At 44.4% G+C, this 15,506-nt stretch overlaps 1 protein-coding gene across 1 annotated transcript in view; it reads right to left on the reverse strand.

Moving 5' to 3' along the window:
* Nucleotides 1-669: 669 nt before the first annotated feature.
* CLIC2 (chloride intracellular channel 2) overlaps nucleotides 670-15,506 on the reverse strand; it is a 52,043-nt gene continuing 37,206 nt past the window's right edge. The window contains exons 2-6 of the mRNA XM_051968902.1: nucleotides 14,063-14,172; nucleotides 8,814-8,939; nucleotides 4,946-5,052; nucleotides 3,179-3,360; nucleotides 670-3,020 (exon numbers count right to left, since the gene is read on the reverse strand). Of these exons, the coding sequence (XP_051824862.1) occupies nucleotides 2,865-3,020; nucleotides 3,179-3,360; nucleotides 4,946-5,052; nucleotides 8,814-8,939; nucleotides 14,063-14,172 (681 nt within the window). The 3' untranslated portion in view covers nucleotides 670-2,864. The remainder of the gene's footprint in view (nucleotides 3,021-3,178; nucleotides 3,361-4,945; nucleotides 5,053-8,813; nucleotides 8,940-14,062; nucleotides 14,173-15,506) is intronic.

Below are 15,506 nucleotides of genomic sequence, written 5' to 3' on the forward strand. Positions count from 1 at the left end.
CAAATGGGACAGAGAGGGAGCAACTTTTTCTCCTGCCTGTTCCTGGCTTTAACAGGGCCTGGAGGTCTGGCCCATTCAGGGGCCAGCTGTTAGGAGTCTCATTAACCTGGAAGGGAGAGGGAACAGAGGCACGCTCAGCGCCCTCCCCACCGCTCCGCATATCAGGAAGGCATCCAGATACTTCCTCCTCTGAAAGAGAACGGGCCTCCAGCTCCCAGTCCTCCTCCTTGGGGCTAGAGACGGCCCAGTGAAAATCATCCATGTCCTAGTCTAGGTTCAGAGAGACTCATTAGCAGAAGTTGAGGTAAGTGATGATTTGAAGATGGGGTGAGGCCACAGGAACTTATGAAGACTATAAGATGTTGGGATCCACATCGATGGAGGCCCCTCCCTGACCAACGGCAGTTCTTTTGAAGTTGTGGGATGTGTTTGGGGGTGGGGAGGAGAATGGTGGTGAATATTAGTCCCAAGGTCTAGAATGACCAGAGGCAATTGAAGAAGTCTTCCCATCAAGGGGTTCCCTGCCATTTTCTCCCCTTATCCAAAACAGGCTGGGAAAGCCCCTACAGGGGTTCTCAGGGACCTTGGCACACGTACGGCCTACGGCCTCCTACCTTAACTGCACAACTGCCTTTCTCCAAAGGGGCTAGAAACAAGCTTCTGAGAATAGAAAGTACAAACTTGTTTTTTATTCATGGTTATAAAATAGGAAAAAGTGACTAATAATAATGTAAGAAGAATAATACATGTTTTAATACCAAAAAAAAAAAAAATCTCAGGATTCCAGAGCTTCTGTTCACTGATTTGTCTGTGAAGAGCATGTGCTGGTGTTTGACTTAAAACCCAGACCAGAGGTGCTTCTACCGGCTTAGGAAACTCCAAGGAGAGGAAAGCCCATCCATTTAGTGCCTTTTCTGTGATTTTTTAGACTGCCAAAATTAGGAATGGAAGTAACTTTTCTCGTTACCTACAATAGGCTGGATTTGAAGCCAGCTCTCTTGGCTCCGAGGGCAGCTCTCTGTTCACCAGGCCACGGCTGCCTCTCAGTGACATTTTATTTTTTGAAAATAACTAATATTTATCCAGTACTTGAAGGTTGCTATTTTACATGGCCCCGTGTGTACAGCACCGATGATTCATTTGAATAATCACTTGGATAATCATTAAGTCCTATTGTTTCTAACTTGGAGTTTATCTCTCCAATATGCCCCAATTCTCAAATTCTCTGGTACTGCCCTCACCCTGGTGCAGACCCTCATCACCTCCCGCCTGGTGATTGCAGTAGCTTCTGGGAGGGTCTACCCGCCTCAGGTCTCTCCCCACTCCAGTCCATCTTCAATCCAGCCACCGAAAGGATCTTTCTGAATTGCAGGTTGGATCACGTCCCCTCCTTATTTAATGAACTCCCGCGGCTCCCTATTGCCTCCAGGATCAAATACAAAACCCTCTTCATAATTCTTCATAATCAAGCCCCCTCCTTCCTTTCTAGTCTTATTCCACCCCATCCCAACATGTTCTTTGATCCAATGTGACACTATAACCCCCTTGTTGTTCTTCAAACAACACACTCCATCTCCCAATTTCTGAATGTTTTCATTGGCTGTTCCTCATGCCTAGAATGTTTTCTCTTCTCATCTCCCTTGGCTCCCTTTGAGTCTCAGCCGAAGACTTACTTCTTTCCCGCTCCCTCTTAATTCTAGAACCTTCCCTCTGCTATGGCTCTCCATAAAGGGTGGGCTCCTTGAAAGCAGGAACTGTATTTTTGCCTTCCTTTGTATCCCTGACACTTAGCACATAGTAGGGGCTTAATATATGCTGCCAAGTTTTCCTCAAATCTATGGATAGAGAAATACCACATTTGATTTATACGCACACACAGAGCAATTTAGCCCTATATCTACTGGTGTGTCTTTTAGATTTGGGAGTTTGTCCCTCTTTGAGGGAAAATCAAAATCACATGGGAGCTAGAGATTTCCCTCCATATCTCCCTTTTTCTATAATTTACCTAAATTATGGGGGAGGGGAGCATCATATGCTGTTCTACTAAAAGCAAGAAAAATAGTAACTATGCTGTACTGGGGATCGAAAATTTTAAGCTAGTGACTTCAACCGCCGAGTCCATTTTCTGACAGAATATGTCTGCAGCTCGGATTTTTGTCATTTTACTTTGGTTTGTCATTGCTAGAGGGCTAATAATCAGTTATCAGTTTGGTAGCATTTCAATATAGTGACAGGTATAGTCTAATCATGAGGCGTATTAACGTTTCTAAGACTGGAGGGTTGGCTTTCATTATCTTATCGGTCATCTTTGGAATATTTATCACAGTATCTGGCACATAGTAGGTGCCATACAAATGCTTATTCTCTTCCCCTGACTCAAGTGGAATGGACGCTTAGAGGGGGGGGGGCAGGAATATAGTTTGTTTTTGGGTTCAGAATCTTGGCCTGCCGATGTCTCGCCTGTAAAACACATCGACCTGACAAAGTCCCACTTTGTAAGGGGAGCTCCAAAGTCAGGGTGGCGTTAAGAGACGCTACAACCGCTTAAATGATTTCATCCAGGATCTTGGGCTGGGGTATCGAGTTCACCAGACAATTTAGACTCTGATTCTGTTGAGATTTACCTCACACATTTTAGGGATTCGGGAATCAAATGGATTTGCCATCAGGATGCTGGAAGCTTGGGAAAGCCTGAGGCCACACAGAAATTGCAGGTGCATTCTGGGTATGGCTGGCTAGACAGAAAGCAGAGAATACTCTTTCAAACTAAATGTTTTACCGACATTTCTAGCAGAAGTAAGGATGTGATACAAAAGGTAGCCTGCACGGCTATCGTTCGCTTTGGAACACGCAGCCTGAATTTTTCATTTTTTAGCCACGGATGCGTAAGTGTTTTCAATCTCCTTATCTGCAGGGCATGTGTGGCTGAACTCCTCTCGGGCGTAAGCATTTCTCAGATAGCGCCAGACTCCAGAGAATTCATCGGGGATGTCAAAGCCCCGATATTTCTTGGCAACCACCTAGAAGACCAAGTAAAAGAGAGGGAAAAGTCGTTGATCTGTGAAGCCATATACATATCAACACTGGTAAAAAGCGACCATCATGGGCGTTCTTCAGTAGAAATGGCCACCCAAAGCATGGTATACTATACCTGTTGTTCTCACTGTTTCTTTCTCACCTTGATGATATGCAGCTTTGGGAGTAGGTTGCAGTCTGCCAGGGTCAGCTGATCTCCATCCAGGAACATCCTTCTGGAGACCACGATTTCTTCGACGGCGTCATGATCAATTTCCTCGGGAAGAGGGGTATTCAGATAGATGTCTAGACGCTTAAATTCCTTCAGCAAAGCTTTCTCCAGATCTGAATCATTTAATGAAGTCACAGGTTTATTTTTAGATGCTCAACTGCCATCGTCAAATGTCTCCCAGTGTGCTTATTTGCCCATGTTTTTAGACCTACGTGTCCCATATGCAAGACTTTATTGGTGGCTCTTTGGTTCACTCAGTCATAGAACTTTCTTTTTTTTTTTTTTTTAATTTTTATTTAATAATTACTTTATATTGACACTCGTTTCTGTTCCAATTTTTTTTCCCTCCCTCCCTCCACCCCCTCCCCTAGATGGCAAGCAGTCCTTTATATGTTGGATATGTTGCAGTATATCCTAGATACAATATATGTTTGCAGAACCGAACAGTTCTCTTGTTGCGTAGGGAGAATTGGATTCAGAAGGTAGAAATAACCCGGGAAGAAAAACAAAAAGTCATAGAACTTTCAAATCAATTGTGAGACATGGGAGACACTGGCAAAGGACCACCCACCATATCAAAGAAGGCTCTGCAGTCTATGAGCAAAGCACAATTGCAGTAGCTCAAAGGAAATAGATGTGCCTATCTAGAGCCATCTCTGCCCCAAATGCATGTCAACTCGTGGAAGAGTCTTCCGAGCTCTTATGGGTCTGATCAGCCACGATCGGACACGTTCTACTTTGCCCCAACATCATGATGTTATTTTGGTTCTCTTCCAGACCCGAGGACAACAATCAAGCAACCAATTCCTTTATTCATTCAAACATCAGATCTTCATTGGGTGCCTGCTTATGATGGGCCGGGCCTTGTATTTGATGATATGTTAGCTAGTAGGGCCAGTAGGGGCAGGATGGATAGAACGGCAGGCTTAGGGCCAGTCAGGAAGATCTAAATTCCAGTCTAGCTTCAGACTACTAGCTGTCTGTCTCTGGTCAAGTCCCTTCATTTCTGCCTGCTCCAGTTTCTTCAACTTTAAAGTGGGGATACCAATAGCACCTATCCTGCAATGTTGTCGTTAGGTTCAAATGAGACTGTAGTTGTAAAGAACTTAGTTATATAAAGTTAACTATTCTTATTATCATTATTTATTAGTAAAGAGTGGAATACCATATGCTGACACATTAGTTTGCCTTCTCCCAATGGAATGAATTGGATTGGATTCATTGATTGACTCATACCTTTTTTTTTTCTTGTTGTATGGGTAAGATGAAAATTTGGGGAAGGTGGGAAGAGTTAAAGAAATTAAGCAAGGAATCAAGAGGTCCTGAATTCCAATCCAGCCTCAGACACTTAGCCCTTACTAGCTGTGTGACTCTGAGCAAGTCACTTTAATGATCCTCCCCAAAAAAAGACTCTGACAGGCAGTTAGGTGGCACAGCCTGGAGTCAGGAAGGCCTGAGTTCAAATCAAGAGTCAGACATTTATTAGCCATGTAATCCCGGGCAGGTCACGTCATCCCGTTTGCCTCAGTTTCCTCATCAGCAAAATGAGCTGAAGAAGGAAATGGCAAAGCACTTTGGTGTCTTTGCTCCAAAATACCCCAAATGGGATCACGCAGAGTCAGACATGACTGAAAAAACAACTTAACAACAACAAAACCCCCTAGGATCTAAAAGGGCAGATACAAAGTCGTGTCTTACGTTTATTGGTATCCTTTTGTGCGTTCTTAATATATGCTGAAAACTTGGCAAAGATGTCACACCCCACATCAAATGACTCCATATACTTGGGACTCAGACGTGGATACCTTAGGAGAAGAAAAAGATAGACCCTCAAACAGATTTTAGCCAGAGCATCAACTTTGTCCACTTGGGTTTTGGGATAACACTGAACCCAAAACATCAACATGTCTATGCGTTGTTAATGACAACTCCCAGAAGCCGTGTTCTACTGGGACAGGTGAAGAAATAACCAAGGAACGTTTTTTCCTATTCCTTGTGTCAGGAGGCAAAGGGACTTTGGAAATAGAAGCCACTCATCTAGATCTTCACTTAGTGATTTCTACAACGGTTTGACTTCCAATTCATTCTGCTTCTCCAGACCTGAAGAAGGCATTTTACCCATAGAATTGACATTAAACATGGGAGCTAAGTCCCCAAGGCAACCCGCCTCATTCTCTGAAACTAGAAAGAAGAAAATGAGGGGAAATCAAGATAGAGAGATCTTGAGGTCCACAGGAAGGGGAATGAGAGAGCTCCTACTGGATGGCCATGATCTCAGCAGAGTAAAGAGACACATTAGCTAAAAGCCATAGGTAGAAAAGAATTTAAAAAAAAACATAAAAGATATAGGTAGAAAAAATCTTTTAAAAAACATAAAAGACACAAGTAGGATTGGGGCTAAGAGAGGAGAAAGTTCAGAATCCCCAATTGGGAGACAGTGTGATAGGGAATGAGTCCAAGATGAATAAAAGCATCAGTCAGCAATTATTGAAGTGTCATGGTGAACAATTTCTTGGTTTTCTCTAGTATGCTCAAGATCTCGGAAGAAGCAGAGAAGGTATGCAGTGAGAAAGAACCAGTATCATGGCTTTCCAGCATGGGAACCCATAATAGAAGAACATGGGGGGGGGGAGGAGGACACCTTGTTGGAATGGCAGATTTATAAGGGCCAAACTGCCAGGAGGGCGGTGAAGCTAAAGAAGGATGTTGGACTGGGAAAAGAAGTTCAAGATGGAAGGCATTGGGCAGGCTCCTAAGGAGTTGGGAGGTGGGACAGCTGGGAGGATGGGAGCTTAGGATCAGAGATGGGTATCTGAGAGTTCAGAAGTATCAAGATGGAGCAGTTTCAGGTGGTGACTTGGGTCTTAGGTGTGATTTGTCTGTCCTGTAGGTAGTTAAGGTAGAATCCATCTAGGGCACAGGGCTGTAAATTTGGGAGTTTTTAAAATTTATATTTTGATAACTATAATTTTGCCAATTATAATTGGTTTCCCTTTTAATACCAATGATTTTATTTTAGGCATTTAAAAATACGTTTGTGAGAAGGCATCCACAGACTTGCTAGACTGCCTGCCAAAGGGATCCATGATCCAGAAAAAAGTTATGAACCCCTGAGCTAGAGGAACTGAACGCCTTCACGTAATGGGAGGTGAGGAATTAGAGATTGGGGAAGCTGGGTCATAAGCCTGATGGGAAGGAGACTTTCCCAGAGGCTAGAGAAACTAAAAGTTAAAACCAGTTTGGGTGTTCACCTCCGAGGAAGGGAATCTGAGGCAGTCCATTTGGAAGGTAATGTTAACAGGAAGTAGACCAAAGCTGTGAAGGTGATTGCGGAAAGACAAGAGTCAGATTGAAGCTGGTTGTGGTACCTTTAAGAAACTAGTCCTTTCAGATTGATTTATTCCTTTCTGATTCCCAACTCCTCCTGGCTGATGCATTATCAACTCAGGATTCACAAATCCTGGTCAAAAGCACCCCTTTGAATTCCAATAGAAGATCCCGGCCTGTCCCAGCCCCGACCAGGATCTGAGCCAACTTGGGACTCCGCCCACAGGCCCCTCTAGCTAAATCTCTCATTATAAAAGCGCCAAGCTGGAACCCTTTCTTTGCAGAGGGCCAAAACATGCCAGCACCATGCCTGACACTAAGGACTCTCTGCCCACTGGAATAATATTTCCAGTGCCCTCTTCTCTTTACCTAACACCGTTTACTACCAATTAGACTTTAACCTTACTTCCAAACCCCATAATAAACCTCTTTTATCCATCTAGGTTTTCAGGTCTTATGGCGTTTGACTCATGGACATAGAAAATTGTTGGACTTCAAAACCCTCAGGAATCATTGGATTCTCTGAGACATGATAAGATTGTTGTAGGACCTGAAAACCCTCAGGAATCATTGGATTCTCTGAGACATGATAAGATTGTTGTAGGACCTGAAAACCCTCAGGAATCATTGGATTCTCTGAGACATGATAAGATTGTTGTAGGACCTGAAAACCCTCAGGAATCATTGGATTCTCTGAGACATGATAAGATTGTTGTAGGACCTGAAAACCCTCAGGAATCATTGGATTTTCTGAGACATAAGACTTGAAAGCCCTCAGGGATCATTGGATTTTCCTGGAAATAATAAGACTGCTATAGGACTTCAAAATCTGCTGGAATCATTGGATTCCCTAACACATAAAAAGACTTTTGCTGGACTTCAAAAACTTGGGGGGAATCATTGGATTCCCTGATATGTGAAGCAATGGACAATAGATTGGTTTGGGACTATCTCTTGGCTGCTGAAGAAGGTGTATGTGTGACTACTGTTTACATATTCTCCTTCTAGGACTTCTGGCAATCTTTTACAACACCACATTGATGTATATTGTTTGTTATACTGTTACTTGGGTGTATAATTCATGCTTGTTACACCACATCAAGCCTGCACTGCCTGTGGGGAGAGTCATCACTAATAGCCTGTGCGTTATTGCTCTGTGCTTGTGTGATACCTCCCATGCCGATGGGTTTGTGCATAATAAGACCCTTCATCCCAGAAACCCGCTAGCAATCCCCACTTCCCTTTGGTGCCTTTCATCTCCCTTCCTGAGATGTCAGGGAGGGTGTGATTATCTCCTTTTTAGTGCTTTCACCTCCCTTCCTGAGAAGTTGGGGGGGGGGTCATGATCACCTCCTTTTCGGTGCTTTCACCTCCTTTCCTGAGAAGTCAGGGAGGGTGTGATCACCTCCCCTTGGGGGCTCTGATCTCCCTGAGGAGTCAGGGATGGCATGACCACCTGTGTTCTAAAACAAAAGAAAGTGGGAGATGTAGTGCAGCAGCTAGGTGGCGCAGTGGATAGAGCACCAGCCTTGAAGTCAGGAGGACTTGACTTCAAACCTGGCCTCAGCCACTTACAAGGTCTCTAAATTCCTTTACAGGGGACTCATGCTTTTATTAGACCTCATTTAACTTTTTACCCTTGTGCTGAATCCAAAGGGGTTGCAGGGAAGCTCTATTTGACTCCCTGTACCCGAACCTGCCACTAGATCTCATTTGGGTACCCAAATCTAGACCTCATTAAGATCAGCAGGGATCAGTGGGCACTGGCTCTGAAGTTAGGAGACCTGAATTTAAATACGGCCCTAGACACTTAATATTTCCTAGCCGTGTAACTCTCGGCAAGTCACTTAACTCTAACTCTTTTATTTAAAACAAACAAACAAACAAACAAATCTAAAACCACCACCACCACTAACAACAACAAAAACCCAACATGACTTTCTGGTTAAAGTAGGTCTGCCCCATCTCACTGTGATTGCTGGGCTCATTAGAAATACTCGCTATTACCCCGTTATTACTTCCAAGATTAAATATAGAATCTTCCCCAGATAAGCCAAATCAGCACAATGAGTATCATTTCCTTCTCTTTGGGGAAATGAGCAAGTGGTTATTTACAAGATTCTCCTCAAGAATGAAAGAGAGGTCTGGCCCCCAAACTCCACCGGCCTAAAAGTGAGTGAGTCAAAAGTTTGGAGGGTAAACAAATGGAAGAGGAAATTCAACGGGAAAAATTCTGTACCTTGGAGGAGCCAGGACCTGCTCTAGAAACTCCTCGATTTTAATGAAGTCTGTCTTCAGTTCCTTGTTAAACAACAAAAAAGGAGGACTGGTTCCTGGGGCTAGCTCTTTCAGCTCTATAGGTTTCCTAGAGGGATTGGAAAGAAAGGGTTATTTACAAAGGCTCAGACTCACCCAGGTGCATGCTGCAGCAAAATTCTTCTTGCGGTGGGAACGAGATGAAAATGTAATTGGGAAACGTTTAACAAAATAAATAAAAATGCTACAAAACACTGTTGTTAGTCAGTTGTATCCAACTCTCCATGACACCATTTGGGATTTTCTTGGCAAAGATATTGGAGTGGTTTGCTATTTCCTTTACTAGCTCATTTGACAGATAAAAAAACTGAGGCAAACAGGATGAAGTGGCTTACCCAGGATCACAACAGTTAGGAAGTGTCTGAGGTCAGATTTGAACTCAGGCTTTTCTGACTCCAGGCCCAGTGCTGTATCTACTGGGCCACCAATAGATCATGTTAATTTGTGATTTTTTTTACATCAATATAAGACCTGTAGGGATCCATTTCTATTTGAGTTGGATTTAGACACCTAGCAGATAAGCCACCCACATATTACCCAAGGAGATCACAGAATATCCTGTGAGAGCAGCAAATGATGAAGCCTATCTACTTGGGGCTAATAGAAGGCCAAGGATTTAAGTCAAAGACAACTCATGGCTGCTTTATACTTTTATCCTGTTCATAAATTATCCTGTCTCTTTCCCTTTCCTTTTGGTCAATTTTACTCTTTGTGGACTTCAGCAGAAGGCAGATAATCAGCTAATCAGTAAATAAGTACCTATTAATCACTTACTATGTGCCAGTACTGGAGATACAAAGAAAGCCAGAATCAGTCTCTCCCCGCATGGAGCTCAGTCTAATGGGGAGAAAAGGTGGAGGTAAAAAAAAAAAGAAAAGTTGGGAATGCTAGGGAAGGCAATCTGCTGGAAAGGATAAGAGGGGGTGGGATCATAATTGTACTTAAAAGAAATGGCCTTGGCAAGAAGACGGGCCAGAGACCTGAGGTCAGAATGAAGGAGGAGATGATGCGGGAAGACGTGAGAGTTATGGGAGATGATGAAGGGGAGAAAATGGAGAGCCCATTGATTGACCTCAATGTGTTTTGTTCCTAAGTCTTCAGATGAAAGAATGGGGTGCAACGGGGGGCTTGAGGAAAGGAAAGAAGGTTTGGAGTAGTTGCTGTGGGTGTCTTTGCAACCACAGGCTTCCCAAGACTCCCTGTGGGGGCTGAAGAACAGTCATCCTGTCACATAGGCCAGGATCATCATAGGCTAGTGAATTGATTTGGGTGGATTGCCTTGCTGCAATGAATGCCCGGTCAAGATTAGATAACACAAATTTGTAGTGGATCTTAGGAAACAGAATTTGGGATCCATCTTCTTTTCTCTGGGATTTAACTGAAATTCAAATAAATATTTCTTAAGTGCCTATTATGTCCCAGGCACGGGAAATAGCAAGATGAAAAACAATTATTTTAAAACTCCTCAAGGAATCTATTAGGGGAATGTGACATGCGTAGGGATAACCGGAATACAAATCAGAAAGTGCAACTAAGTTGCGGAAGGAGATGGGAAGATATTACTTAGTATCTAGCCAAACAACTTGATGTGGTGGCTTTCAGGAAGAGCCGAGTCTGAATCGTGAACCAGACACCTGGACGGGTAGATCATCCTGAGCAGAGGGAGGATCTTCTTTGAACCTCAGTTGTCTCATCTGTAAAATAAGGCGCTTATTCCATAGAAGTGGCCATGATTGCCAAAGGATAGGATACATGTGCAATTTGTTCTATTTTTTCTTTTTTTCTTTCCTTTTATTTCCCCTCCCAATGCTGGGCTACCTTTTCAAATGCCTAGTTTCCTCTTGGCGAGGGCCAGAGTAGATTTGAAGAGAGAACCGGCCAAAGTAGTAGGTGATGATCCTGGCACACCTTCCCCCTCAAAGGGGGTCTTGGGGAGCCTTGGGAAGCCATGTATAGAAATGGATAACATGATAGGTCAGAGTACTATGAAACCCATACCCTTGGTGTAGGAGGCAAAAGGCCCAAAACCCTTACTTTGGGCACATTAGGTGAAATCGTCCTTAAAAGATATTCCAACTGTCCTTAGAGAGTAAACGTGAGTGCTCGTGGACATCAGAGGAGGAGGGACTCACTGAACAGAGCCTGGAGCAGGAGCTGCTAGCCACTTGCTGTAGGTTCATGGTCAGAGATGGTCACTGTGTCCTTCCCAATTCTGGAAATTTGGGAGAGGATTTAGAAGGCAGAAACTGACTGGCCTCCAGATTCTAATGAGGAATGAATAATGACAAGAATTGCAATTTACAGGGCCCTTTAAATCAAAGTGCTTTCCCTGCATGATTTCATGTCATCCTCATAAAATGGCACACGAATAGATGTGTCATTATCTCCATTTTCAGATCGATTAAGCAATCGATCCGCTAGGAACTGGGCCCTGGGCTAAGTAAGTGCTAGGGAGAGAGGCACGATTCCCACGCTTACACTCTTCCCAAGAAGCTTATAGTCTGGAGGAGACAAGGACAGACACACATGGATACAGCAGAAATAGAAAGGAAATGGATATGTTACATCCACACATCCACACATGTTAGTTAAGTACAAGGGAGCTCGGGAGGGAGGGCACTTACAGTCGGGGGCATCAAGAAAACCTTCTCGAGGAAGATAGTGCTCGAGAGCCGTCGTGAAGGAAGAAGGGCCCTCTGAGGCGAGAGTAGGAGGCAGGGGATGCTGAGCATGGTGGATAGCCAGGACCAAGGTAGGGGCTTGGAGGGGGAGGGGTCACACGTGAGTGAGAAACAAAATGTCTCCATTGCAGATGGTGGGAAAGGAAGGCTGGGGTCAGATGGAGGGCTTTTAAATACAGAGGCATTTCTATTTGATCCTAGAGGCGAGAGAACCTTTGGAATTGCTTAAGCAGAGGAGTCACACGATCAGATCTGCACTTCAGAAAACTGCCTTTGGCAGCAGAAAGTAGGATGGGCCCAGATGACAGAAAAGGCCTCGATAGGAAGCCATGGTGACCACTGAGGTGAGAGGCAATGAGCATCTAAACTAAGGCTGTACCTGCGTGAGTGGGGAGAAGGGAGTGGATGCAAAAGGTGTGTCGCCATGGTAGAAATGGCAACTGATCAAATGTGGGTGGTGAGGGAGAATCGGAAGCTGAGAACAGGGCCATGTTTCCACATGGTTGTTCCTTCTACAGCAACGGGGAACTTAGGCAGAGAAGATGTTTAGGGGGAAAACTAGAGTTCACTTTTAGACCTGTTGAGCTGTCCCTCAGATAAGGAAGTTAGGACAGACTTTAGGTGACATGCTCAGGGTCTAGTAAGTGTTAGAGGCTGGATTTGCACTCAGATCTTCCTGACTAACTAGCAGTTCTTTGTTTCCAATGCCACACTGCCTAGGGAGATGGATCTTGTTTGCCAGTTCTCTGGGCTTAATTGCATCTGGGAAACCGGTGACACTGGCATGGGGTGGGGGTATTTCAATAACTGAACATGCTTTTTTTTTTTTTTTGTCTTTTTTTTGTGAGACAATTGGGGTTAAGTGACTTGCCCAGGGTCACACAGTTAAGAAGTATTAAGTGACTGAGGCTGGAGTTGAATTCAGGTCCTCCTGACTTCAGGGCTGGTGCTCTATCCACTGTACCATCTGGCTGCCCTTACATATTTTTTCATATGCTTCATGTTGCGTACTAATTTTCTAGTGACTCCTGGGGGGGGGGGTGAGGGCAGACCTGTGATTCGCTGGTATAGGGATCTCCCTTAATGTAGTGGTAGATGCAGCTTGTTTTAGAGGTTCCCCGGAGCCCTTTGGGCTGAAGTGATTAGCTCAGGGTGTGTGGGTAGAGAAAAGATTTTAACCCAGGTATTCCTGGCTCCACGCAGCTGGGTGGTGAAGTGGCTATGATGCGGGTTGCGGTCCCTTTCAGATTGATTTCTTTCTTTCTGATTCCCAACCCCTCCTGGCTGCCTGCCACATTATCAACTCAGGAAGCCAGGATCTTTGATTCCCAAATCCTGGTCAAAAGCACCCCTTTGAATTGCAATAGGGCCTGTCCCAGCCCCCACCTGGATCTGAGCCAACTTGGGCTGTCCCAGCCCCCATTCTAATGATCTGCTCAGGTTCCCAAGCCCCACCAAGCAAACTCAAGCCCCCACTGAAATCCATCGAGGAGCCAACTTGGGACTCCACCCACAGGCCCCTTTAGCTAAATCTCTCATTATAAAAGAGCCAAACTAAAATCTTCTCTTTGCAGAGGTTCCAAAGCCAGGGATCTCTGTCCACTGGAACCTGTTTCCGGTGCCCTTCTTAGCTCTACCTTCACCTTTTACTAACCAGACTTTAACCTCACTTCCAAACTCCATAATAAACCTCTTTTATCAATCTAGGTTTTCAGACCTGTAAACTCCTTTACAGGGGACTCGAGCCGCCACTAGACCTCATTCAACTCCGTATCCTTGCGCCGAATCCAAAAGAGTTGCAGGGGAGCTCTATTTGACTCTGTACCCCGAACCTGTCACTAAACCTCAATTAAAGCCTAATTTCATTTAGGTACCCCAAATCTAGACCTCATCAGCTAGAGCACTGGGCTTAGAGGCAAGAAAACCTGAGTTCAAATCCAGACCCAGAAACTTCCCGGGGAGAGGGTAAAAAAGAAAGTGAAAACTGAACTGTGGCATCATGCATGGGCAGGCATCCCAGCCACTTGGGCAAGCCACTTAACCTGCGTTTGTCATTCAAGAAGGAAATGGCAAACCATTCCAGCATCTTTGCCAAGAAACTTTTGGTCGTAGGTCCATGGGGTCACGAAAAGTTGGACATGACTGAAAAATTGACTCTAGTCAAGTCCTTTATCAAGCACTGCATGTTCCCTTTCAACATCTGTATATTGCAGTAAAGAAGACCTTTTTTATTTTATTTTTTTTATTTTTTAATGATTGAATTTCAGTCAAGTGATGCTCTTTGGGGGGAATATCAGTCCCCCCAAAAGTGAAGGTCACATCACATGCTAGATTATCACCTGTTGACCCTGGGAAACCTTACGATGGGATGATATGATAGTATTCTCCCAGTCTTGCCAGAACTGGGACCAGCACGGTGTCAAGGCAGACTTTCCCAGCTGTCTTGTTCAATCTTAGGCCCCCTTATCAAACAGGACCTGCTTTTTCTCACCTGGTCATGTCAACAGTTGTCACATTGAACTTGACTCCTTTCAACCAGAGGACCATGAAGAGGCGTTGGCAAAAGGGACAATTTCCAATGCTCTCCCCATCAAAACCAGCCTGTCAAGGGATGAAAAAGGAAACATAAGACATCTTTAACTGAAAATGGAGAAAAAAAAAATAAACTCCACGGTTTGTTTTTATATTTCAAATAGAGAATGTTGGCAAGTTAATCCCAAATGATTAGTTATCAAGAAGCACTTATTAAGTGGTTTACTGTTTAGCATCCTGTGCCAATCACTGGGGATACAAAGAAGAACAAAAATGGCTCCCGACTTGGAGGAGCTCATAGTCTTCTTGGGGAAACAACGTGCAAACAACTACATCCAAATAAGATAGAGACAAAAAATAAGAGAGAGACAGAATAAATGAAAGATAATCTGAGAGGCAAGAGAAGACACTTGGGGAAAGGAAGGGAGGGAAGAAGAGAGGATCTGAGCTGAGTGGAAGCTGGTGAAGTTGGGAGGTCAAGGTGGGGGGAGAAACATGGCGGGAGAATAGGAGATAGTCAGTAGAGAGCTATAAAGACAAGGGAATGGAACACCACTTGTGACAGGAGACATAGGAGAGAGTCAGATTAGGGATTCCAAAGCCAAACAGGATTGTATATTTGGTCCTAGAGATAAGAAGAACCACTGGAACTTATTGAGGAGAACACGGACAACTGAGGAAGATGGGCCGGAACAGAGGAAGGCTCGAGGCAGGGGAGCCCAGCAGCCGCCGAAGGTTTGGGCAGAAACAAGGGCATGACCCAGAGCAGTGACAGTGTGTGGGGAGAGATGGGCACCTAGATGAGAGTGAATGTAAAGGTAGAAATGACAAGTGATTGGCTATGTGGGATGAGTGCAACTGAGAAATAGAGGCCATTTGTAAAGTGGCCAGCCTGGGTGTGGAAGTCTGACAGTAGTCTTGGCAGTAATAAAAAGGTTCAAAGAATGGAGGCTGGAATTCCATTCTAGATAGGCTGAGTTTAAGATGGCTACAGGATACAGTTTAAGATGTTTGAAAGGCCTTTAGAGAAGTGATTCTGGAGATCAGGAAAGATGGTGGAACTTATAAAGGAAGGGAGTCATTTTTATAGAAATGGGGGGAATTGAGATCACCAAGTAAGGTAATCTAGAGGAAGAGGGCCAGACCAGATTTGGGGGAGATACTCACGGTTACTGGACACGACCTAGCTGAAGATTCAGTAAAAGAGACAGAGAAGGAGCAGTCTGCCAAGTAGGAGGAGAATCAGGGGACAGAGACAGAGAGAGAGACAGAGACAGACAGAGAGAGAGAGGGAGAGAGGGAGAGAGGGAGAGAGGGAGAGAGAGAGAGAGAGAGAGAGAGAGAGAGAGAGAGAGAGAGAGAGAGAGAGAGAGAAAGGTTAGATGGAAGCTCGAGTATCCAGC

The sequence above is a fragment of the Antechinus flavipes genome, chromosome X, assembly GCF_016432865.1.
Source record: "Antechinus flavipes isolate AdamAnt ecotype Samford, QLD, Australia chromosome X, AdamAnt_v2, whole genome shotgun sequence".
Classification (NCBI taxonomy): Eukaryota; Metazoa; Chordata; class Mammalia; order Dasyuromorphia; family Dasyuridae; genus Antechinus; species Antechinus flavipes.